We start from the raw sequence: 26,888 nt of genomic DNA on the forward strand, positions 1-26,888 counted from the left end.
AGGAACCAAGGAAAACAAATTAAGAAACTGATGCATGTTTCTTAATAGCTAGATTTAATGCTAATTTTGATACTGCTTGTCCGTTCTGCAGTGTAGGGGTTGAGGATCTAAACCACCTCTTTTTCTCTTGCCCCTATGCTTCGGATGTTTGGAGGACAACTGGGATCTCTTCTCTTGGTTTTACTACTTTTGATGATTGGTTTTCTTCTTGGTTTGGGATATGAAAAAATATCTACTGAAAATTGTGTTCTGATTTGCTGGAAAATTTGGGAGGCAAGAAACAACCTCGTCTTTCGGCAGAAAGTCTCCTCCCCTGCCTCAGTTGTATTCTCTTCTGCGGCAATTGCTAAAGATTTCAGATGCGCCAACTCGGTGTCCATTCCAACTGCTTCTTCAGATTGGGCCTCCCCTTCTGTTCTTCGGCCTCAACGTTCAGACATTAGATGGAAACCTCCTCCTCCTGGTTTCTGGAAGCTAAACTTTGATGGTTCCGTCGTCGGGAACAAAAGTGCTGCTGCGGGTTTTGTCCTTCGAGATGAGCATGGTAACCCTATTTTTGCCGGGTCCAGGAATATCGGGATCTCCTCTGTTCCTGTTGCGGAAGGAAATGCACTTCATGATGGCCTCTATCATGCCCTTCTCCTCGGCTGTAGGAAGATTTTAGCTGAAGGTGATTCCAAGCTTCTAATTGACGTTGTCAATAGCAAAAGTGCCACTCCCTGGAGGCTTCGTACTCTTGCCAGAGATATCGCTAACCTTTCTAGCAATTTTGAGCACATTGTCTTTGCGTTCATCCATCGGGAGGCAAACTTTGTGGCTGATGCGATGGCAAATCAAGATCACCATTTGAAGACTCCTACTACTTGGAAGGGGAGACTCCCCCTTTCTGCCCTTTCTGCTTTCAACTTTGATTCTTTTAATTTCGGTTGTCCTAGGAGCTTCCGGTTGTAATTTTTGTTTTGCTCCTCAAAAAAAAAAAAAAAAAACTGATGGATGTTTCTTCATTGCCTTGTTGAGGAAGCAAGGGAAGTTGGTTAAGTGCATGTTTTCAAAGATAGGAGAATGTTTAACTAATTCTTCTTTTCACCGATCTATGTCCACACATGTTGAGATTAGGCTAATTAATAAACTCAAGCAGCTATTGAATTCAAACTAACTCAAAATAGTCAAACTGTCGAAGAGGGGAAAGAGACAGAAATTCCTAGACTGAGAATCTAGCTAATTGGATTTAGACCTTAAATCACTGAGTTCCAAGTAAATCTTTTTCGATTTTGATTAATTTTTAGATTAGATTATCATTTCTGTCATTTATGGAAGAAAAATACACAGCACAGTAAAGCAAAGACATAGGCAGTGATGTCAATTGTTAAGTACTGGCATAGTGACATAATCACTTACCAAAACAAAAGGCATAGTGACATAGTGCTCTAAATAGAACTAGATACTCTGACATAGTCAATGATGTCACTTGTCAGTGTATGAGTACATATATAACCACAGAAACATATGGCCAACTTTAATCCTAAACACAGCAAATTAAAGAGTTTGTGAATCCTCAACTTTATTCCTCACAGTTCGAGTCTAAATCCTATCACAGTTTTGCAAATCAATAGTAATTATTTGCAGGAAGAGAACAAATGGCTGAACAGAAGGAAGTACAGATCCCCAAGGTTAAACTTGGAACTCAAGGATTTGAGGTAAGATATATTAATCCTTCTGCATTTTCCTTAATTCCTGCTAAAGTTTCTTCAGTTTCGTTTGCTTAGTTCTAATTTCCAATTGCATTAACTTCAGGTTTCAAAATTGGGGTTTGGATGCATGGGTTTGACTTTTGTCAAGTATCCTGGTGTTGAAGAGGATGGAATTTCCATTATAAAGCATGCCTTCAGTAAAGGAATCACTTTCTTTGACACGTCTGATATATATGGAACTGATCATGCCAATGAAATTCTTGTTGGCAAGGTATGTATGATATTTATATATATTTGATCACACCTCTACTGGTGAACTTTTCTTAAAGCATTTGTCCGGGTGTTTTTGAGAGATTATCAATTGCAATATGACCTTTTGTTGCTAAGTTATGTTATTATCAAAGTCCAGTTCAGTAGGGGATTTCCGCAAATAGGGTAGTTAGTTTGCGGAAATATCACAGAATGTGGTAATGACTAATGAGATCCAAACTCATTTTTTGTATGTTGTTTTAGGCCTTGAAGCAGTTGCCAAGAGAAAAGGTTCAATTAGCCTCAAAGTTTGGTGTTGTAAGCTTAGGACCTCGTTTGGTGGTAAAGGGAACTCCGGAGTATGTCCGATCATGCTGCGAGGCTAGCTTGAAGCGTCTTGGTGTCGACTACATTGATATCTACTATTATCACCGCATTGACCAAACGGTGCCAATAGAGGAAACTGTGAGTTTGAATTCATGCATGTAATTTTCATTTGAGCATATGCATAATACCAATATAGAAAACAGTGAAGAGGATCCGAAACAACCCCAGATGGAAATATGATTGGATACTTCCTTTTTTCTTGGATTTCAGATGGCGGAGCTGAAGAAACTTGTGGAAGAAGGAAAGATTAAGTATATTGGGTTATCTGAAGCCAGTCCAGACACAATAAGGAGAGCACATGCAGTTCATCCCATCACAGCTATACAAATGGAGTGGTCACTTTGGACTCGTGATATTGAAGAAGAGATTATACCACTCTGCAGGTATATAATCAATTCGTTTCAAGATGAATTTATATATATAAACTTTAAAAAGGTTCAATTTGCCAAAAGAAATTAAAATATAAAAAACAAATATACTACAGATGCTTTTTACAAGTGTTAAAAAATACGATATGTTTCATTTTTGCAAGTACCATTTACTTGTAAGCTATATATTTAAATGAGGAGTACAAGTCATAAAGATCATTACAAGCTATATATTTAAATGAGGAGTACACATAATGATCAATACAAACAATGTCATGCACATTGCCTCTGATAGCCGCCTCGGAGAAGTTGATGACACTTCATCTTGAGAGCATATATATAATTTTCTTATTATCAGTTGAATTTTCTTTAGTTTCTTCCAATATCTTATACATTTAATTAAATTAGTATTGATAAGGACATACATAAACTAACGCAAAAATGAAAAATAGAGACTGATCGAGGTGTATATATAGGCTGGTATCAGATGAAAATGAACGATAAAACCATCATACATATATAACTCTAGATATGCAATATGAATTTGATAAAAGGATTCCAAGCACAATGTTGGCGTTTTTCTGTTCCTTCGTACTATTATTCCCATCTCTAAACAAACGTACGGCTCATCAATGTAAGTTCTTCTCACATGATGCAGGGAGCGAGGCATTGGAATAGTTCCATATAGTCCTCTTGGTCGTGGTTTTTTCGCAGGCAAAGCAGTTGTCGAAAGTTTGGATCCACATGTTCATGCGGTACATATAGTCTTCTCCCTCATATTGATCTCTGCTCAAATTCTATGACATTCTATGACAAACTTAAAAACAGATGTATAAAGCATGAAAAGCATACGTCAAAACAGAGAGCTCTGTAACTCAGAAACAGAGCATTGTTGTAAATCATTATGGCTATATCATGTAAATAGATATAGGGTAAATCATTATGTTGTTATAGGCTTACCCTTTCCATGTTTTATGGATGACTTTAGGAATCCTTGTTTTATGGAGGACTTTAGGGGTCCTTGTTTTATGGAGGACTTTAGGCTACATGTTCCCTATCTTCCACTATATGTAGTCCATTTCTCATCCATGTTATGAGGAGAAAAACAGAAAATACTACACTTATTATCTGCATCTAAACTCTCTCTCTCTCAAGTTCTTAGAAGCAAAGCTCTCTCCATTTTCTGAAACACTTTCTATGTTAGTTTTACAACACGTTATCAGCACGACTAGCTCTAGGATTCGGATTGCCGATCGACAAGAGAAGAGGTGAATAACTCTTGGGTTGCAGAAAAGAAGAGGTTCATCATTCAATCAACATCAATCTACCAGCTCTACAACCAAGTATGTTTTTCCAAGCAAAAACAGATTTTACTGTTTCAGTTTACCTTCTGTCCTCTGTGTTCCCGTATTTATTTAAAATAGTAATTCAACTCCAAAATTCACCAAATTTTGTATGCTAGAGCCTCTGTGTGTTTACTGCATCTCTATAATTTTTCATATTTTTCTGGGTTGTTTTGGTTGGGATTTTGGTTTGTTTTTCGACTGCTATTCAGTAGAAGCTGCAATCACGATTTATGACTTTTATTGAAGCATCTAGTTTAACTTAATCATCTATGAGAGACACTTATTTCTCTTGCACTATAATTGGCATAATGGAATGAGTAAAAGGAAAATCAATAGCTTTTTAATTTAGCTATTAATTCATGTATATTGTGACAAATATCTATAAATACTTGTTTGGACTTTGTGATAATGATACATCTTTCCTTCATTATTTATTATGATAATGTTTTGTGGTGTTACCTGCTCATATTAAATTTAAATATTTTACCCGCTTAAATTCTTTGCATTAGAATATATATGTGCGGAATGCAGGTACTTAACGAACCGGAAGTTCACACACATAAACATTGAACCAAAATTTCATACATAAATATTGAACCAGAAGTTCACATATAGTATCGAACCTGTAGTTTTGACAACACTGAAATATTATGAATCTTTCCAAGTAGGCTCACCCAATTCGATGTGATGTCTAGGCAAGATACAATGAGGCTGTGTACTTAAGAGAGCCTCGCTCCACCCAAACCTCATACTCTTACCTGGTCGTATTTAATTGGAGTTACCAAAAGGGTTGAGTAATAACTTTTCATTCCTTGGCAGACCAGCTTGAGCCCAGCAGGCCCACTCTCCCTCTGCGGGACCTAGCAGCCCAGCAGGCCTCACACACCATTTAAATTACGCATGAAAGGCCGGGTCACAAGCCCGCAGACTAAGCCCGATAGGCTTCACTATCAAGCCCATTCCTTTGGTCCAGCAGAATCAAATAAAAGGAAAAATGATTTGATTCTACTGAGATTTGAACCCAGACAATGTACATGTCATTATGGCTATTGCAAATAAATTCACCATATTTCATATGTGTAATTAATTGCCAGAAGCATTTATTCACATAATTGTGTGACAATTAATATGTTATATTACTAGCATGCAATTAATATCTCAATTGATTTGTGATTTCCATTTATTCAATTTGTGAGATATTATTTCAATTTGCTCTATTCAATATTATTGTGTTACTTGTCTAAATTTTCGCACTAGAATATATGTGTAGAAAATGCAGGTACCTAATGAACTAGAAGTTCTAAATGAACCAGTAGTTCATACACATATCGAACTTGTAGTTTCGATAATGCCATTTAAGAAACTTGAAGTTTCCTTCATAAATTCACCACACATGATAAAACCAGTAGATTTTACATGTTTAATCCGATTTTTCATACCATGTTATAGAACCTGAAGTTCCTATTAGTTGCTTATGGACGATATTACCCAAAGCACTAAGATTATTTGTTCCTTTCCTGTAAGAAATACCAAATCTCAACAAACTTGACTTTGTTTCTTTGGAGGTTTCCGGAAGAAACTATCTAAAGTGGTTCAAGATGTGATAATTCATCTAACTGCAAAGAAGATGAGATCAACAATCAATGCTAACAATGTCGTCATTGAGGCTTTTAATATGAGTGCCATAATTTTCAAAGGAAACATATGGAGAAAACACTCCAAGTTGAGTATCCGATGAAGAGGATACACAGACTCTTTGGGTCGCTCTAGAAGAGCACTTTCACCATCAAATGACCATTTTCTTGCTTGAAGCAAGACATGATTGGCAGAACGAAATTAGCCCATATGACCGTCTGCCACTTGGCCAAAGCCCAATAGGCCATGTAATCAGGCTCCACGTGGCCAAGGCCCACGTGGTAGGAACCATGATGCCATAACTCAGCAAGCCCAAGTTGAAAGGAACACTGGTCCGGCCCGCTGCCACCAGAATCGATCAGCATGATCTTTGTTATCAATGTGGAGGAATTGACTGCTGGTCCCGCACCTGTTGTGCGATAGCCTAAGCAGTAGATGAGTATTACGCCAGTCGCAGAACTCGAAATACCAACTTTATTAAAGGGTCATTTTCTATCGATTCCACACTAGAGATCATGGATTTTCAGGCAGTTACTGAACATACCGAGGATTAGAACTCGAAGACATGGGTATAATTGGCCCCTTGTGCCATATCTATTTCATCTTAATGAATGAAACATCTTCGGATTTTGGTGATTTATGTTTTCAATTATTTTGGATTATAGAAATGTGGTTATGTTCGAATATATTTAATTCAATAAACTTATTCATACATGTGATCCATTGAATTAAATAAATGAATAGGCATATTCTGTGGGGAAGTTTGTTGTCCGGTTAAAAGTGCTATTACGCACACCATACTCCGAGATCGGAGATATGTTTCAAACTTATTGCCCATGCATACCTCTGTGACAACCATATCAGGCCAATCCAACCTGATAGAGGGCTATGGCAAAGCCCACTTTATGTTGTCCAATGGTACTGAATTTACCATTAATGAGGCCTTATATTCTCCACGTTCCAGAAGAACGTTATTGAGTATTAAGGATATTCGAACCAACATTTATCACGTTGAAACCCCTAAGAAAAATGAGTGTAATATCTTTGCATAACCTCTGAATGTGCGGCCAGAAGCGTATATTGGAGAAATTGAAATTTGTTAGCCAGAAGCTAACCAATTCGAGCAACTACTTGCTATGGCATGACCATTTGGGACACCCAGGTCAAAGTATGATGCACCGTATCCTCAACTTATCACACGGGCATCCCCTTCTGAATAAGGGTCCTGTGTTTAGTAACACATTACGCCAAACTTGCTCGTTAGGAATGTTAAACTCTAGACCATCATGTGCAAAGACTAGTATATACACACACCATTTTTCTGCGCAGAATGCAAGGAAAATTTGTGGACCTTTCCAACCACCATGCGGACAATTTAAATATTTCATGGTTGTGGTTGATGTATCGACAAAGTGATCACATGTTACACTATTGTCCACAAGAAAATGCTGCTTTTGCTAAACTCTCGCCCATATCATGAAATTGTGGATCACCACTCGGATTATCCCATAAAGTCCATAAGACCTGATAATGCCGGAGAGTTTACAGATTGTCACTTTGATGAGACAGTCTTCCCGCCGTTAGGGGGAGATAAGAACGTTACCGTTCCTGATGAACGACGTGAATTGACGTGGAATGTCCCCACTATGTCTCATCTCGATCCCCGAACCGCACAATGCGATAGTGAAGTGCGGAGAATTCTAGATCTACAAAGTGTAGCCCAAAATATGCCAGACGCTTTCTCTGATCTAGCTAAAGTGACGAGATCACATATACCTGCTGCAAATGTGCCTGCAAGAATAGATGTCCCTGTAGGACGCGTTATCCCGGATGGACGAGGTACGACCATGGCGGCTAACCAGTCACATGTCCCTGCCCAGAAGCGAGGTAGACCACTAGGTTCGAAGGATTCCTATCCCCGGAAGAGGGTAAAACCAGCACAAACGAATCCACTAGACATCGCGATCTCAACTGATCCATCTCACGAGATAATTCCAGATTATGGGTCCGTCCTAGAAGAGACAACGTTGGGGGGACGCTCCAACGTCTGAACCCACTCACGAGAATAGAGAAATCTCGATAAACTATGCATGCTTAAGTGAGATTTGGAATCGGAATGAGATTATCATCGATGATATATTTGTATTCGCGGTAGCTACCGAAATTATAACTAGCGATGACATCGAACCTTGCTCTATTGATGAATGTCAACGTAGAGACAACTGGCCAAAATGGAAAGAAGCAATCCAGGTCGAATTAGATTCCTTGACAAAGAGAAAAGTGTTCGGACCTGTCGTTCCCACACCTCACCATGTTAAACCTGTAGGATTTAAATGGGTATTTATAAGGAAGCGTAATGAGAAAAATGAGATTGTGATACACAAAGCTCGTCTAGTGGCGCAAGAATTTTCTCAACGCCCTGTGATTGATTACGAGGACGCGTATTCTCCCGTAATGAACGTCATAACGTTCCACTACCTTATCAATTTGGTAGTTTCCGAAAAACTGAATATGCAGCTTATGAATGTGGTCATAACTTATCTCTAGGGGGATCATAATACAGAAATATACCTGAAAGTTCCTGAAGAACTTAATATACCCGATGCAAATAGTTCTAGACCACGGAACACGCTCTCCATTAGTTTTGAGGCGTTCACTTTATGGATTGAAACAATCCAGACGGAGGTGGTATAACCGTCTAAGTGAATATTTAATCAGGATGGGATATGTGAATAATAAACTATGCCCATGCGTGTTTATTAAGGAAACAAGTTCCTAGTTTAGAATTGTGGCGGTCTATGTCAATGACATGAATTTGATCGATACTCCTGAAGAGATCAAGGAATCCGCAAAGCACCTGAAGTTGGAATTTGAGATGAAAGGCCTTGGGAGAACAAATTATTGTCTCGACCTGGAGCCCGAGCACAGTGCAGATGAAATTTTGGTCCATCAACCAAATTACATCCAGAAGATGTTAAGATGCTTTAATGAGGATAAAAGCAAGCACACCCATGGTCGTCTGAAGTCTAGAGAGAACCGTATCGTCCTGCAGATGATAACGAAGAGATATTGGTACCAGAAGTCTCATATCTAAGTGCAATAGGCGCATTATTGTACTTGGCTCAATGCCCTAGATAGGACATCTCATTCGATGTGAACTTGTTAGCTAGATATAGCTCTGCGCCAACACGCCGCCACTGGAATGGCATGAAAGACATTTTTCCGCTACCTTAGAGGTACAACGGATATGGGCTTATTCTATCCCTACGCATCAAGGAATGGATCAAACCCCCTTGATCCTCAGAATGATGCTCGCCTTGTTGGATATGCTGATATAGACTATCTATCAGACCCGCACAAGGCACGTTCCCAAACTGGTTATGTCTTTACCATTGGGAATACTGCAATTTCTTGGAGGTCTACGAAATAGACACTTGTTGCTACCTCTTCGAATCATGCTGAGATACTAGCTCTTCAAGAAGCAGTATGTGAATGTACATGGCTAAGAGCCGTTACAAAGCATGTTCGAAGCACATGTGGACTGCATTCCACCACTGATGAACCAACCATTATCTACGAGGATAATGTTGCTTACATAGAGCAGATGAAGACGGGTTTCATCAAAGGAGACAACACCAAACATATTGCACCGAAGTTCTTCTTCAATCAGCAACAACAGGAGCATCAGAAGATTGAAGTCAAGCAGATTCGATCTGAAGATAATCGTGCAGACCTCTTTACCAAGTCACTACCAAAGTCTACATTCCAGAAGCATGTTCAAGGTATTGGTCTACGTAAACTATCTGAATTACCTAACATGTAATTTTCAGGGGGAGTCGAAATCAGGGGGAGTATCCCGAAGCATATACACTTGACCATCGTGTACTCTTTTCGTCCTTCGTCCAGGGTTATTTTGTCCCACTGGGTTTTGTTACCTGGCAAGGTTTTAACGAGGCACATCTTTAGAATGGTCACCCCACTTATACTACATCCTGAAGATGCTTTGATTTGACATATATGCATTTGCTCATCTTTTCCCTTCGACCACGGGTTTCTCCCACTGGGTTTACCGGGCAAGGTTTTGGTGTAGCAAATCTAAATGCATCCCTCTCGTAGACATACTACCTACTTATGATGCTAATAAGAAGACTCCACTTATCTCCGAAGCTGTGATATTACTACTCCACACTCATACGCGTTGTGCTCTTTTTCTCCTTCGACCAAGGTTGTTTTTTTCCCACAGGGTTTTTATTACTTGGCAAGGTTTTTGATGAGACAACTTAGAAGCGCACAACCCATGCAACACTATTGACATGAAATATCCAAGGGGGAGTGTTGTAAATCATTATGGCTATATCATGTAAATAGATATAGGGTAAATCATTATGTTGTTATAGGCTTACCCTTTCCATGTTTTATGGATGACTTTAGGAATCCTTGTTTTATGGAGGACTTTAGGGGTCCTTGTTTTATGGAGGACTTTAGGCTACATGTTCCCTATCTTCCACTATATGTAGTCCATTTCTCATCCATGTTATGAGGAGAAAAACAGAAAATACTACACTTATTATCTGCATCTAAACTCTCTCTCTCTCAAGTTCTTAGAAGCAAAGCTCTCTCCATTTTCTGAAACACTTTCTATGTTAGTTTTACAACAAGCATTTCATTATAGCATTGATTTGAATATTTGTAGGCTTGTAATAATCTTGGATTTTGTAATACCAGGCCGCACATCCTCGGCTCACTGGAGAGAACTTGGAGAAGAACAGACACATATACTATGCAATAGAACGCCTTGCTACAAGGCACCATTGCTCTCCTGCTCAACTAGCACTGTCGTGGGTTCTCCACCAAGGCGATGACGTTGTACCAATCCCCGGTGAGTCTGAGAACCTCTTCGTCGTTACGTATACTCTTTTCTTGCATGTCTTCAAGTTAAATGGGGTATACAACACAGATTATAAGTTGACCTTATTAGTTCATTAGTACTTAATTTGAACTAATTTCCCAATACATATACATGCAGGGACAACAAAGATTAAGAACCTGGATACCAACATTGGCTCCTTGAGTCTGAATCTCAAGGAAGACGACCTTAAAGAAATCTCTGATGCTGTTCCACTCGACCAAGTAGCTGGTGATAAGACTTCTGAATTTTCGAGTCATGTGCAATGGAAATTCGCCAACACCCCTCAACAGACTATGAATTAGTTCATCTCAAGCTTAACTTATAGTCGTAGTATATGTGTAATTGAGGCAAACGAAACTTCTCTTTAATAAGTTAATTATGGAACATTGCATATGGGATATGGGATATCCTATTGTAAGATTGTACTTGTTTGAATACCCATTTTTCGTTATAAGTATACACATATAATACTGAAATTTATTCTCTCTCGACCACTCTATGGTAGATTTTTTTTGTAATACTACCAATTTATTATGAATAAAATGTTCTCGTTTCTCCTCAAAAAATTCTCAAAAACTCCATAGTGGTATTTGAACTATATTAAACTTGACTTAAAACTAACGTCGACTCAAATTCTCAACTTATCTTAATGTTCATTTTTTATCTATATCATATACCACATCGTTTCTATTTTATACCAAATATAACTGTTATAATATACATATACATTTAATATATATATAATATATATACACACACACATATATGTGTAAACACTAAATCACAGTTCCTTAATTTGTCATAAGAAAACTTGAAGATTTCATTATATGAGATGAAGAATTACAGTAGAACCAAATAATGGTTACAATCAAGAAACCCTAATCTCCTAGCTCTGATTGAGAGGTAGAAAGTGAGGGTAGTTACAGACTTCGAGTAAAACTTAATGAAATCAAGCTTAAGATGTGTGACTTGATGAGTAGGGTCACACAAGTTGGGTCTGCTTGCATGTGCAAGCAACTTAGTCCAATGGCTGCTCCTCCTCTTACAAATTCATTTATCTGCTCCATAGAAGTATAACGAGTATAGTTAAACCAAGGACTTTCTTTTTCTGTTTTTGTTTTTCTTTTTTAGTGAAAGATTTTTTTTTTTGTCAGTACTTTAAAATATGCATATGAATGATATGATGTTGTGAACTGAAAAATAAAATTAACAGTTATGCTACAGGACGGAACCAGAATCTAAAAAATGGGTGGGATGCAGCTTGAAGATAATTTTGAGTGAAAAGTGCTACTGAAATTTAAGCAAAATTTCTTTAATTAGAATTATTTTCTTAATTAATGACTAAGTTGGACAAATATTAGAACCGGAAAGCGGGGATTAGAGGCTAGGACAAGAAGATTGGAGGTAGGGATGGCAAAAATCCCCAGCGGGGCGGAGCTTCATTGGATACCCGCCCCTAATGGGGGGAGAATTAGGGGGACAAATGGGGAATGGGGATGGGGATCCCCAATCCCCACTATCTAAGATTGGGGATGGGGCGGGGATGGTATTGTGATCTCCATCCCCAAACCCGCCCCAATAATATATACATATATTTAACTTATATATATTTTAATTTATTGTTTATAATATAAATCGCAAATACATTTATTACTTTACTTTAATATCTACACTTTTATTTTAATGATGTTTTGACTTTTGCACTCATTAAATTATGATTTATGAATTTAATTATATTTTAAATTTATTTGTTGTAGATTTTGATTTTAAAAAAGGCAATATGAGAAAAAATTATTTTATTTATTAAATTCTTATTGGGGATTTGGGGCGGGTTTGGAGACTTAGTCCCCAATGGGGATGGGGACGGGGAATCCCCAATATATTTTTATTGGGGATTGGGGCGGGGATGGGGGTAGAGAATGACCCGGGGGATGGGGATGGTATTGTGATCCCCATCCCCAACCCGCCCCATTGCCATCCCTAATTGGAGGAAATTTTTGGCCTTATTTATATGAAATTTGTACTCAAAGTACTTTCCCACATATATGGGGTGGGCTGCAGTTTTACCTGGACACCTTATAGTTCTATGCTTGGTTATGTCAAAAACATAACCGTCAAGCTAGCATGTCACTTTTTCACATTGAACTTAACTATGTAGCAGGTTGCCCCTCTCTAGTTAGTCGTTTTTCTTTCTTCTATTTTAAATTGAGGGGATTGATTTGTCCTTCCACATTCAAAAATAATAATAATAACTATTCAAAATTGTTCGGAAAAAAAAAAATTTATTCTAAAAGTTTAAACTCATTTCAATTAAATTAATGAAAAAATTAACATTTTTACTTTAATTCAAGCATTTTGACCTCACAACTTTTTAAACGATCAACTGCGAACACATATATGTCCTGACATTTGTTACTTGAAACTATAGGTCCCAACCATTAATTTTAAATGTCTGCAGAAAACAACAAGCCAAAATCACATCATATAATATGATTAACCTTCGTCCCCCTCTTTTTGTATCTTTTATTTCTTTAATAACATGGGGTAGTAAGGAGGTTTCTTTGCCTCTCTTATCCCTCTTTTTGAGCCAAAAAAAAAAACCGTAACTATTATATATATATGAGCTCTTGTTTCTTTAGAGAAAAGAATTTGGCCGGCCTATTACTTTGAGACTCCACTTCTACTGCAAGGAGCCAATTAGGACAACAAATTAAGAACCTGATACAAACATATTTCTTCATTGCCTTGTTGAGGAAGCAAGGGAAGTTAAGAAGTTAGTTAAGGCTTGTTTTTCAATATATGTGAATGTTTGGAAATTCTTCTATGCACTGAGGGTGCAAGTGAGTCTTAACTCTTATAAAATAATCTCAACTCTTGATATTTATAATCAATTTTTTTTTTAATAAATAAAAAATAAATTTTATGGAATCCAACAATCCATTCATGTTTGTGTATTTTGAATCCTCCCACGTAAATGTATAACTAATGTTTTTTCCCCTATCTATATCCACATATGTTGAGATTAGGCTAATTAATAAACTCAAGCAGCTGTTGAGTTCAAACTAACTCAAAATAGTCAAACAGTCCAAGAGGGGAAAGAGACAGAAATTCCTAGACTGAGAATCTAGCTGATTGGATTTAGACCTTAAATCACTGAGTTCCAAGTAAATTTCTTTCCATTTTGATTAATATTTAGATTAGATTATCATTTACGTCATTTATGGAAGGAAAATACACAGCACAGTAAAGCAAAGACATCAGCAGTGATGTCAATTGTCAAGTAGTGACATGGTGACACAATCACTTACCAAAAGAAAAGGCCTAGTGACGTAGTGTTCTAAATAGAACCAGATACTATGACATAGTCAGTGATGTCACTTGTCAGTGTATGAGTACATATATATAACCGCAGATACATATGGCCAACTTTAATCCTAAACACAGCAAATTAAAGAGTTTTGTGAATCTTGAGCTTTACCCTTCACAGTTTGAGTCTAAATCCCATTACCAGTTTTGCAAATCAATAGTAATTTTTTGCAGGAAGAGAGCAAATGGCTGAACAGAAGGAAATACAGATCCCAAAGGTTAAACTTGGAACTCAAGGGTTGGAGGTAAGATATAATCCTCCGGCATTTTCATTAATTCCTGCTAAAGTTTTTTTTTTTTTCTTTTTGCTTTATTTCTAATTTCCAATTGCATTAACTTCAGGTTTCAAAATTGGGGTTTGGATGCATGGGTTTGACTTTTGCCAAGTATCCTGGTGCTGAAGAGGATGGAATCTCCATTATAAAGCATGCCTTCAGTAAAGGAATCACGTTCTTTGACACATCTGATATATATGGAACTGATCATGCCAATGAAATTCTTGTTGGCAAGGTATGAAAGATATTTATATATATTTCATCACACCTTTACTGGTGAACTTTTCTTAAAGCATCTGTCCAAATGTTTTCGAGAGACGATCAGATGCAATGTGAACTTTTGTTGCTAAACTATGTTATTATCAAAGTCATTTTCTGTCTGTTGTTTTAGGCCTTGAAGCAGTTGCCAAGAGAGAAGGTTCAATTAGCCTCGAAGTTTGGTATTGTAAGCTTAGGACCTCCTCGTGTGGTGGTAAATGGAACTCCGGAGTATGTCCGGTCATGTTGCGAGGCTAGCTTGAAGCGTCTTGGTGTCGACTACATTGATCTCTACTATTATCACCGCATTGACCAAACGATGCCAATAGAGGAAACTGTAAGTTTGAAATCATGCATGTAATTTTCATTTGAATGTATGCATAATACTAATATAGAAAACAATTAAGAGGATCCAAAACAACCCCAGATGGATATATGATACTTCCTATTTTTTCTTGGATTTAAGATGGCTGAGCTGAAGAAACTTGTGGAAGAAGGAAAGATCAAGTACATTGGATTATCCGAAGCGAGTCCAGACACAATAAGGAGAGCACATGCAGTTCATCCCATCACAGCTATACAAATGGAGTGGTCACTTTGGACTCGTGATATTGAAGAAGAGATTATTCCACTTTGCAGGTATATAATTAATTTATTTCAAGATTAATTTCTATATACTTAAAAAAGGTTAAAATTGCTCAAAAAAATTAAAATAAAAAATATACAATTCTTTTTATCGGTGTTAAAAAAATAGAATATATGCCATGATTATTGCCGGTACCATTTACTTGTAAGCTATATATTTAAATTAGGAGTACAAGTCATAAAGATCAATACAAACAACATCATACACATTGACTCTCATCACTGGGATTGAGATACCTTCATCAGTAATTAAAGAAGTTCATGACATTTCATCTTAAAAGCATATTTACAATATTCATATTCTCAGTTGAATTTCTTTAATTTCTCCCAATATCTCATATACTTGATTAAATTAGTATTGTAACCGAGATACATAAACTAATAAAAATGAATAATAGAGACTGAGGGCTGGTATGAAATGAAAATGATGGATATAAACACCATACATATTGTATGGGTTTAGGCTTGCAATATGAATGTGATAAAGATTTCATGCAAGAGCCAAGATGTTGGCGTTTTTCTATTCCATCATACTATTATACCTACCCCTAAAAGGCACATGTACATCAATCTAAAATTCTCATCACATGGTGCAGGGAGCGTGGCATTGGAATAGTTCCATATAGTCCTCTGGGTCGTGGTTTTTTCGCAGGCAAAGCAGTTGTCGAAAGTTTGGATCCAAATGTTCTTGCGGTACATATCGATCTCCCTCACATTGATCTCTGCTGAAATTCTATGACAAACTTAGAACAAAAGTATAAAGCATGAAAAGCATACGTCAAAATAGAGAGCTCTGTAATTCAGAAACAGAGCATTTCATTGTAGCATTAATTTGAATACTTGTAGGCTTGTAATAATCTTGGATTTTGTAATACCAGGCCGCACATCCTCGGCTCACTGGAGAGAACTTGGAGAAGAACAGACACATATACCATGCAATAGAACGCCTTGCTACAAAGCACCATTGCTCTCCTGCTCAACTAGCACTGTCGTGGGTTCTCCACCAAGGCGATGACGTTGTACCAATCCCCGGTGAGCCTGAGAACCTCTTCGTCGTTACCTACTTACGTATACTTTTCCTTGTCTTCGAGTTAAATGAGGCAGACAACAAAGATTATAAGTTGATCTTGTTAGTTCATTAGTACTTTGAACTAATTTCCACATACATATACATGCAGGGACAACAAAGATTAAGAACTTGGATACCAACATTGGCTCCTTAAGTCTAAATCTCAAGGAAGACGACCTCAAAGAAATCTCTGATGCTGTTCCACTCGACCAAGTAGCTGGTGATAAGAGTTTTGAAAGCACGAGTCATGTGCAATGGAAATTCGCCAACACTCCTCAAAAGACTCTGAATTAGTTCATCTCAAGCTTAAGTTATATTAGTAGTATGTTTGTATTAATTGAGGCAAAGATAGGGATATTCCATATGAGATATTCTTGTACTTCTTCGAATATCCATTTTTCATTGTAAGTGTAGTATTATATGTGTGAAACTTATTTTCTTTCTGCCACTCCATGACAGATTCATTTGTAATCCTACAAGTTTATTATGAATAAAGTGTTCTCGTTTCTCCTTAATTATTAAATAAATATCAAAATCTTAATAGTGATATTTGAACTGCATTAGACTGGACTTAAAACTAAGTATTCAGATTCTCAACTTATCTTAATGTTGATTTTGTGTCTATATCATATATCACATCATCTTAGGATATGTATTCGTATTGTATACCATTATAATACTGACACACTTATATATTAAATCCTAAATCACAGTTCATTTGTCATAAGTCCTAAGAAGACTCGAAGATTTCATTATATGAGATGAAGAATTACAGTAGAACCAAATAATAAGTTAAGAAACCCTAATCTCGTAGATCTGATAGAGATGAAGAGAGAGAGGGTAGTTACGGACTTCAAGTAAAACTGAATGAAATCAAGCTTAATTAAGATGTGTGACTAGCAGGTTGCTATTAATACAATCTTGGGGAGTGCTAGGCTCACACATAAGTGATTGTGTGTGAGACACACTTAGACATGTGTCAAGTTTTCATGGTGTTTTAATATTAAACTAGACTCCAAACACATTCTATGGGTGTGGATAATTACATGGACAATTCTTAGATTCACCCCTAGGGTGAACGAGCATATATATTCACCCTCATTGTCGATTAACATACTTTTACTTAATAAATTTATAATCCAACGGTCCATATCTTAAATAAGCATTTAAAGATCATCTCTGTAAAAAATCAATCGAATCAGAAATCGTTTAATTATTTAATTGAATCAAACAAATGGATAGTTCTAACAACGATGAACCGTCCATGTATTTTATAGAAATGAATAACTAAAAGGTCTTCAATTTGATTGATTTTTTACCGAGCTAATCTTTGTATTACGTTATACAACATGAATGGTCGGATTAGAAAATTATAATGTTATTATGCCTTAATCGCAAGAGATGATGAATATACTCATTCACCCAAGGAGCGAACCTAAGAAAATTGCTGCACATATTTTGTTTTTTTTTTGTTTTTTGTTTTTTTTTGTTAAATTTCATTTGTTTTTCTTTTATTTGTGAATTGACCATTTTGCCTTTCTCAAATATTTCAGTTCAAATGTTTTTTAATATTTGAGGGATATTTTGGTTAAATTTTTCTGTTTTGACTGACAAACTCTCTTCTCTTAATAATAGTATAGATTAGACAATAACTATAAATGCTGTTTTGGATTCATTTTCTTCTATATATGCGCTTTATTGTATTCACTTCTCCCATTTGTGACCCAATTAAATTAATCCCCAACCCACGACGTCTTCAAACTTAACTCTCCTCCCTCTCTTTGCATATCACCCACCTCTCTCTCCTTCTATCTCTGATCAAACCCCCCAAATCAATTTATTGCTCAAAGCCCATGACATGATCTGATTTAGAAAACCCCAACACAAAAGAAGAAAAGATTCGATTTTTGATTTTGGGTTTTTCACTTTTTCTATTTGACTCAGATCACAATCCGGGGGTCTAGAGAATGAAAGAGAGTCGGGATGGGAGAGGACCCTTCATCGTCCCAAATGTCCGAGGACGACGACCGATCTGCACCGTCATGATGTTGTCATCGTCCCAAACCCAGAAAAGCTTGAGATTTTTTTCAGCGAAACAGTAATTGGGAGAAGAACCATATATTGGGAGAGGAACCGAAAGAGGCCAATTATATAGGTTTTGGGAGAATGACATTTTCGTTTGTTCTTTTTTGGTGCAAAGAAATATAATATTATTTCCATCCCTGTTCAATTTAAAACGCATGAACCCCATTACCAACAAGCTCTGAGCTATGGTATTGGTTCCTCTCCCGATGTCTTTTTCAGCAAGTGCTTTCTGACCAATATTTGGCTTATGCGACAACAAACCTGAGATTTTCTGGCCAATCCAAGTTTGAGAATTTCTTTGGTTCATTGATGCTGTGGAAATCGACTCGGCCCCGAGTCCAGTTGTCGAGTTATGCTGATGACTTGGTTGTTGGGGGGATAAGAAAACTCAGGGGTATACATGGAAGAAAATGAATCCAAAACAACATTTATAGTTATTGTCTAATCTATACTATTATTATTATTTTTTTTTTGAAGGGAAAGACGACAAAATTATATTAAGTGAAACTGAAAAGTACATGGAGCGATGCAAAAACATCGAAAGAAACAATAAAGCATAACAAGATGCACAAACGCATCTATAAAGTAGGAAAATAATAAAAGATAGCAAGACGCACAGACGCATCTAAAATTAAATGTAACCATGTGACTTGATGTCGGACGACATCGCTGCACTGCATATGTCACGAGAGCAGTGTAAAGATATGAGTAACCGTAACCGTAGCTGTAACCGGTGATATGATCACCTAGGAGAGGTGATTCGCTCACCAGGAGTTTGAAAGTAACCGAGGGTGTCAAAAACTCAAAAATTAGCAAACAAACTCCCAAGAACCAGAACAAATACCAGATCAATATGAGCAGCTGTCTCGGATCCAAGATCCGGAATTGTAAGCGACCAGGATCCCAAATACGGATCCAAATCCGGCCCGAGACCAAAGTCAAGTCTGCCAAAGCAGACTTGATAAAAGCCCACGCCAATTCGAATCTGATTAGGGCACCCAAGCTCATGGGCACCCCCGCATCATCTCTTCTCTGAGCACTCGAAAGCCTCCGCACCCAAACACCAGTGATCCGAGCGACCGCGCTGTTATCCCCGCCTGAATCAATCCGGGACTCCACCAAACCTTGATGGAAGAGACCATTCCGGGGAAGGCAGCTGAGCAATAGATCTGGGATGCCCCGCCACGTCAATTCGATCTGTGAATTCTGCCAGAGTCGGCCCGAATGCAGCCCCTCCAACCCTCGTCGAAGAAGACTCAACCATCGTTCCAACTTATCACACCGGACGGGGCCAGCCTCACCTTGTAACGATTCGGTGACAACACCGCCTGATCGATCCGGTCTGGGCATGCCCTGAACAGCCAAGCACAAACCAACCCGACCCACGTCACCAAATTTGAGACGCGCCCGCTGAGGCCTCGACGAACCACCACCGTGAGCCGCCCTCCGCGATGATAGATAGGCTATCATCCTCAACACCGATCGAGCCGGCAAAGCACAGGCCGCTTCCAACTCAACGCAGGGGACCGTCAGCGGATAAAACGAGAAGGAGGGAAGACGAGAGTCCCCACTCCAAAGAGCCGACACCACAGAAGGTGAAGGAATAAAACCCCATTGAAGGGGGAAGGTGCTGCAAAACCTCACCCAAGGGCGGCGGCCGCTCAACCCTAGCAGCGCACTGCTAGGTCTCATAGTTTTTTGTAAACATTAAATTGCCCAGGACTTCCTATACTATTATTAAGAGTAGAGGCTTTGTTAGCCAAAATCTAAAATTTTGACAGAATTAACCCTAGAAGATTAATAAACTTTGAAAATTAATTAAATCACAAGGATAATTAAGACATTTATAAAATATATTTTTATTAAAAAAATATCCACAACCCACATTTCTCTCTCCCATTTTCTTTTCTCTGCAATAACCAACTTTTTTCTTTTTTATTTTCTGAAGAAAAAAAAATTTAATAACTTGCACATGCAGAACATGTGTGGAAAAATGCTAGTTTAATATAATTTAATATTAAAACACCATGAGAACTTGACACATGTCTGAATGTGGCTCACACATACTCACTTGAGTGTGAGCACTCCCCATACAATCTTAGAGCTGTAATAATCTCTAACTGAAATCTTAATAAAACCACTAGGAATAGAACACATGGCGTCTAGTCCAGGGTGGAGAGTTGACTTGGTTGTGTCGCAACTATTCACTTCATTGACGTTACCTTGGACATGAAATATTCTTTTATTCCCTTTTTTTTTTTTTTTTATGAGAATAGGATCTTTTATTCCCTTAAGATAGATATAACAGCAGATTTATGCTTTTCTCGTCCCACTTATGACCATTATTGGGTTTAAGTTCGAAATAGCTTCATCCTGACATAGCTGCTCTAGTTCCTCCTCCGGCAATGTCACCGTAACCATCCTCGCCAGCCCTCCTTCCGGAGATGGCATCACGATTATCAAACCTTCCCCTTCCACATTTCCAACATGATATGACACGTGTACGGGCCTGTTCTCCTTATCAAACACAGCTGTATACATCAACGGCTTATTCCCAGTAATCCCAGGAAAGTCAACCATATGCTCCATGCTCATACATGTCAACTCGGGGCCATACATTCTAAAAGGTGCCCCAAACTGACCTCCCTCTTCCTTTCGTGATTCAAACCAGTCTAAAGCAGACCAAAACTCCCCCTCCCCCTGACTCGACACATGGCGGTGCACGGCTCCAACCACATCTCCCAAGTCTTCCTTTTCTTCCACATCAGGTAATGAAAGCAACGAAAAATGCAAGGCATTGCCGTAGTGCCCATAAGAGAGCTGCAGCTTCTTCCTGAAGTCGACACAAATGGAGAGAGAGTGCTTGCTTTCACTTTTTGGGTGCTTCAAGCGAGCAATGCGTGCCCAAAAGAGTGCGGCCAGCAAATCAAACGGGGTTGCAACAGGGCATGTTTGCTGGATTTCTAAGAGGCTTTGCTTGATCACTTCATTGGAAAATTTGAAAGTGGCTGTGCCCATTTTCTTCAGTACTAATGGGGTCTGTGCTGCCATGGACTTGGCTTCGTAATAAGAGCATGATAACTTTGTGCTTGTCTTGTGAATGTTGAGTCCGCTAGTGAGTGGCGAGTCCGATAAGTCGTCGAAGGAAGGCGGGTGTACGACGGGTTCCCGGCGGTGAGTCTCGGCCCATGACTTGATGAGTAGGGTCGCACAAGTTGGGTCTGCTTGCATGTGAAAGCAACTTAGTCCGATGGCTACTCCTCCTCCTTCAAATTCGTTTATCTGCTCCATAGATATATAATGAGTATAGTTAAACCAAAGACTTTTCTTTTATGTTTTTCTTTTTTAGCGAAAGACTTGTTATTTCGTTAGTACTTTAAACTTGCATATGAAGTTGTGAACTGAAATATAACATTAATTAATAGCTATATGACAAGGACATAATTAGAATTGAAAAATCGAGTGGGCTGCACTTTCAACTTAGTTTTAAGTAAAAAATACTGTTGAAATTTATAGGGGTGGGCACGGTGCGGTTCGGCTCTGTTTGATGCCCAAACTGCAACTAAATTGCTTCTTTCGGTGGCTATATTTCAAACTGCAACCGCATTTCAAAAGGCTGGACCGATTATTTCGGTTACACCATTTTTCAGTCCGGTGCGGGCCAGTTTCGGCGTGGACCGATTTATTTATTTCAACTAGCAAAAAGACCACACAAATTTTCAACAATGCTCATTTTACCTAACAATTTCAACAAGGCATAAACACTTTTCAATCAATTCAGAGTCCACACAAATCTACAAATGTTACCCATATATCAAGCAACTAGCAGAGATACCAAATTTGAACACTTAACAAACCCACATAAATATCAATTATCAAGCAAACATAGCAACTTGCAAACTGCTAACCTGAACAAAGTCTCAAACATAGCAATTATATATTACAGATAGTTCCATCAATGATCAAAGTCTCAAACATTAAAATTTGAATGTTTATGGTGAATAGAACCAACAACAAATACTAATTTAGTCCATCAAACATTAAAAAATAAGTATATAAAAAATGAATTAAAATAAATTCTGTGCGGGTTGGTTTCAATTGGGCGGTTTATGACCCAGAACAGCAACCAAACTGTTTTTATGAGGTTCGGTGCAGTGTGGGCATAAAACGACACTGTTTTAGTTTGGTGCGATTACCGCACATTTTTTTTTTAGTACAAACTGTCCACCTCTAAAAATTTAAGCAAAAGTTCTTTATTTAAAATCATTTTCTTAATTAATGACTAAGTCGGGCAAAGGTTGGAACCAGAAAGTGGGGATGAGAGGCTAAGATAGGAGGATTAGAGGAAATTTTTGGCTTTATTTATATGAAATCTGTATTCAAAGAACTTTTTTCACATAAATGAGGTGGGCTACAGGTTTACCTAGCCTCCGTCTAGGTTCTTTACTTGGTTATGGCGAAAATTTTCAACATATTAGACACTGTCCAGCTAGTATGTCATTTTTTCACACTAATCATAATTATGTAGCATGTCGTCCATCTCTAGTTAGTCGTTATTCAAACATCTCTTTTTTTAATTTGGGAGGATTGATTTATCCTCTCTCATTCAAAAAAAAAAAAGCTAATTATTTAAAATTGTTAAAAAAAAATAAAAAAAACTATTCAAAAAGTTTAAACTCATTTTAATTAAATTAATGAAAAAGAAATCAAAGTTTTACGCAGAAAACAACAATCCAAAATCACATCATATAATTATGATTAAGTATTAACCGTAACTATTATATATATAATATGAGTTCTTGTTTCTGCATAATTATTGCGAGTCTGCTTATTGGTAGGGTGAGAATTGAATTGAGTTGCCCAAATTGGTGGGTGGCTTCGATGATCATATACGTCTATTTCAACCACCAAAATTAAACGTCGACGCAGTTGTGTATGATTGATGTCATGCATGGCACCGCTCACAGTCAGTGATTGCTCGACCAAACCCTTTTACAGTAGAGCCCTGTGCTATTCTGATTTGCTACATTCAAAGCATTTCCAGGAAGCACGAGACCTCTTAGATCCTTCTTTATCAGTCTCGCATCCCAAGATAAATTAACTTACTGGAGATCGACAAGTGTCACCTTGCAACTACCCTTTTACTTTCAATTACCCGCTTTTTCTCCGTATCAAAGAACCGAGCATTCATCTTTTCAAAACAAAAAAAGAAAAAATATCACTTTAATCACTCAAAGTCATTTAATACTTTAGTCACTTAACTTTTAAAAATATCACTTTAATCACTTAATTTTAAACCGTAGTTAAAACTTCTGTTAGACACAGTCAAAATTAGAGATATTTTGGTCCGATTACCAAAACGTATTAAAAATTGAGAATAATTAAAAGGAAAAAAAAAAAAAGAACACCATCGTTCTGCAGCAAACCATCCATGCAATCTCCTTCCTCTATTATCAGTCTTTCCTTCTAGATCGAGCCTCTTGTCTATTTAAGCTTTTTTATTCTCTTTCATTCCTCTCATTGCGCCATAGTAGACTTGGACACCTCGATCTCAATCAGGTCCGCCCCTTTTTTTTTATTCTCTAGTTATTGTTCTGTTTAGCTAGTTTTGGGCTTCTCATCTGCCTTTTGAAATTCTTCTGGGGTATTTGTTTTGAGTTCGTTCAATGAATTAGTTTATTAAACAATAGAAAAAGTGTAGATGAATCATCGAGGCTCATGAGAGACAGAATAGGAGAAAAAAAAAAAAGAAAAAAAAAATGAGAAAGAAAGAAGATAAGTTTTAGGGCAAATTTTATTTTACCACATTGATCTTTAGACCCTAAATCATTTGTGTCCCTGCACTTTTAATTTTATCACGGGTACTCCTGTACTTACCAAGTTCAATCAATCTTGTCTAACCCTTAGCTTTCTTTACCAACTATTGTGTGATGTATTTTGAAATTGTTGTCATTTTGTATATAATTTTGCATGCCACATTAGTGAATCATCATTATACATGAGAGCCTATTAGACCCACATTTTTAATTTATAAAATACTTGACAAAAAAAACTAATATTGGACATGATTAATTAAATTGGAGAACACAAGGGTACATGTGATGAAATTAAAAATGCAGGGTCACAATTGATTTAACGTGTAAAGGGTGGGGAGGTAAAATGAAATTAGCTCTAATTAAGTTCTATCTATTTATCCTTTAACAGAAGTAAAAGTTGACGGTTTATGAATGAGTGATTAAGGTGAATAACACAGTGAAAGTTAAAATACTAAAGTGATATTTTTCAAAATAAAGTGACCAAAGTGTCGATTGAGTCATAATTGAGTGACTAAAGTAATATTTTTTTAAAAAAAAAAACAACAATCATTCATATATGGTAGCTCATGATCTTTGGTACCAACCTGCATATATAGTCCTTGGGACCAAACCAGCATTCATACTCTGGTCGAATCCTAAGGAAAATCTAAGGGCTTCATGCATGCAGTATATATCATTGCTCAAGACCTCATGCCTTTCGGAATTAGTAATCAAAGTGGTGAAAGAATAAATAAATCATAAAATATCTGGGTTAGAAGTTCAATCACTCACATAGAAACTAAATTTCTTAATTTAAAAACTTTAAAATCTCTTAAAGAACCAAGGAGACCGGTTTCAATAGGCCCAAAAAAAAAAATCATTGAGTCACTGACCTTGATGTACAAAGTAGGAAATAGTGAAGCAGTCTCTATTTTAGGCACGTAAATTCTTTTTTCTTTCTTTGTTTCATTAAAAAGAGAGGGAAACAGCCGGATCGGAGTAGTACCTGGATTCTATACGGCGACCATGAACTAGGATCATCAAGAGGCATATCATCCCACGCCGTCAACAACCTCTCCTCCGCCCCATCAGCAGATCCCAGCCACTCATCAAGTGTTGTCGCCACCGTGGCCTTCACCGCCCTAACACCGGCATCGTTACACTTGACCTCCCACTCACCGTCGACCTCTCTCCGGACTATCCTACCCGTCACCGGCGGGTACAGTGATAGGATCTCCGAGAGACACACCCGAAACGGGTCCAAGTCAAAATATGAAAACAGCGTCTCCTTGTAGTAGAATATCACGTGAACGCTGTGCAGGGCCATTGCATGGTCCAGACCCGTGAAAGAATGGATCGTACCCGGGTTCACCGGCCTGCTGGATACTGCCGTTAGCTTTGACCGGACAGCCACCCGGTTGCTCTCGTTCTGCTTCATCATGTTCAGAGAGACAAGGAAATTAATTAGGATCGGAAGAGTTGTGTAGAATACTAGAATTTGAGAGGACATTTATAGTAAGCTTAGGTATGTAACTGGCCAAATGGAGATGTGGAGGGTGAGATGCATTAGTCCTTGGGGGCCGGTGGACATTAAAGAAGTTGGTTGAGCTCAATAAATCTATCACAAAACAAACAAAATAGTCGAGTTCATTCTAATTCTGAGCTGTTTTTCATCAAAATTGAGTCTCCTACGACACTTCGATCAGCAATTTGCGGGATGGACTGTAGCCCTATGAAGGTGACTTTTTTTTTTTTGGGGACAAACCCGTGAAGGTGGCTTGGCTCCCTCCAGGGACAGAAACTAGAATTGAAAAATAGGCTGGGAGAAGATTTTTGACTTTATCATATGAAACCTAACATGTACTTAACAATAATTTTCCCACAAAAATAGGTGGGCTGCAGCTCAACCCAGTCTCCCTCTAATTTTGTGCCTGATTTTCTCTCGGCCACGTTTGGTTCGCTGAAAGTAAGTATCAGCAAATGAAAAAACTTGTTCCTTTTCTGCCTTTGGGATGCAAAATGAAATTAAATCATTTCCTGAATGAAGGAAAAATAAGGGGGAAAGTGGTTCCTTCCAAGCCCCAAATGAAGATCACTTTCCTTCATTCTTTCCTTGCATTTATCCTTGCATTTATTACTCACAACATATTATTTTATTACATTATCTTTTACAAACTTTTAACAACTTTCCTGATAACTTTCCTTACGTTACCAAACATCGGAATTGAAAGTTGTTGGGAAATTTCATTTCCCTTCCCATAGAAAAAACAAATGAATTACTTTTCTTTCCGTGAACCAAACGAGGCCTGAATGTAAGCAGTTGAAAAACCGTCTTGGTCTTATATACATTATTCTACTAAAATTTCTTAACGTATTAGATAAAATTGGTGGGAGACAAAATTTATAGTTTAAAATTCTCCGTTCAAAATTTAGGGTCTATTTTCTCATATAGTGAAAACAAGTGATAATATTTATAAATAAGGTATAATTATTAGAGTCGGGTCAACTATATTGAATATTTATACCACATAATCAAATTAAATTTAGAAAAGAATTACTCTTTTTTTTTTTTTTTGAAAAGTGACCGATGCAGCTACCCTCAAGCCATGGTTAATGAAATTGCTGAATACAAGAGGGGTACGTAGAGCCTGAACCCTAGATTACAATAAGCATTAAGAGAACATTTTGAAATAATATCAGGAGTCTCTACTAAATTTATATATTCTAACAAGCACCAATTAGCAAAGAGTGCACAACTGGCTACTCTATTTGCTTTAACAAAGCGATGACATAATAGAAAGATTACTCTA

At 37.5% G+C, this 26,888-nt stretch overlaps 3 protein-coding genes and 1 long non-coding RNA gene across 4 annotated transcripts; 3 read left to right on the forward strand and 1 right to left on the reverse strand.

Moving 5' to 3' along the window:
- The first annotated feature begins 1,535 nt into the window (after window positions 1–1,535).
- LOC133722962 (perakine reductase-like) lies at window positions 1,536–11,074 on the forward strand. Its single transcript, XM_062149805.1, has 7 exons — window positions 1,536–1,697; window positions 1,795–1,962; window positions 2,205–2,405; window positions 2,538–2,710; window positions 3,354–3,450; window positions 10,402–10,555; window positions 10,703–11,074. Exons 1-7 carry the CDS (start codon window positions 1,638–1,640, stop codon window positions 10,885–10,887), a joined length of 1,038 nt encoding a protein of 345 aa, XP_062005789.1. The 5' UTR covers window positions 1,536–1,637; the 3' UTR covers window positions 10,888–11,074.
- Window positions 3,461–5,224, forward strand: LOC133722963 (uncharacterized). The gene is made up of 2 exons (XR_009852911.1): window positions 3,461–4,038; window positions 4,737–5,224. It is a non-coding gene; the product is annotated as an uncharacterized LOC133722963 (long non-coding RNA).
- A 2,958-nt stretch (window positions 11,075–14,032) lies between the features above and the next one.
- LOC133721634 (perakine reductase-like) lies at window positions 14,033–16,713 on the forward strand. Its single transcript, XM_062148299.1, has 7 exons — window positions 14,033–14,196; window positions 14,294–14,461; window positions 14,618–14,821; window positions 14,951–15,123; window positions 15,726–15,822; window positions 16,008–16,161; window positions 16,308–16,713. The coding sequence occupies exons 1-7, from the start codon at window positions 14,137–14,139 to the stop codon at window positions 16,490–16,492; spliced, it is 1,041 nt and encodes a 346-aa protein (XP_062004283.1). The 5' UTR covers window positions 14,033–14,136; the 3' UTR covers window positions 16,493–16,713.
- A 3,553-nt stretch (window positions 16,714–20,266) lies between these two features.
- On the reverse strand, window positions 20,267–25,815 carry LOC133722625 (protein ECERIFERUM 26-like). Its single transcript, XM_062149498.1, has 2 exons — window positions 25,085–25,815; window positions 20,267–21,565 (listed from the first exon to the last, which is right to left on the reverse strand). The coding sequence occupies exons 1-2, from the start codon at window positions 25,586–25,588 to the stop codon at window positions 20,597–20,599; spliced, it is 1,473 nt and encodes a 490-aa protein (XP_062005482.1). The 5' UTR covers window positions 25,589–25,815; the 3' UTR covers window positions 20,267–20,596.
- Between the last annotated feature and the right edge of the window lie 1,073 nt (window positions 25,816–26,888).

The sequence above is a fragment of the Rosa rugosa genome, chromosome 7 (assembly GCF_958449725.1).
Source record: "Rosa rugosa chromosome 7, drRosRugo1.1, whole genome shotgun sequence".
In the NCBI taxonomy this organism is placed as follows: domain Eukaryota; kingdom Viridiplantae; phylum Streptophyta; class Magnoliopsida; order Rosales; family Rosaceae; genus Rosa; species Rosa rugosa.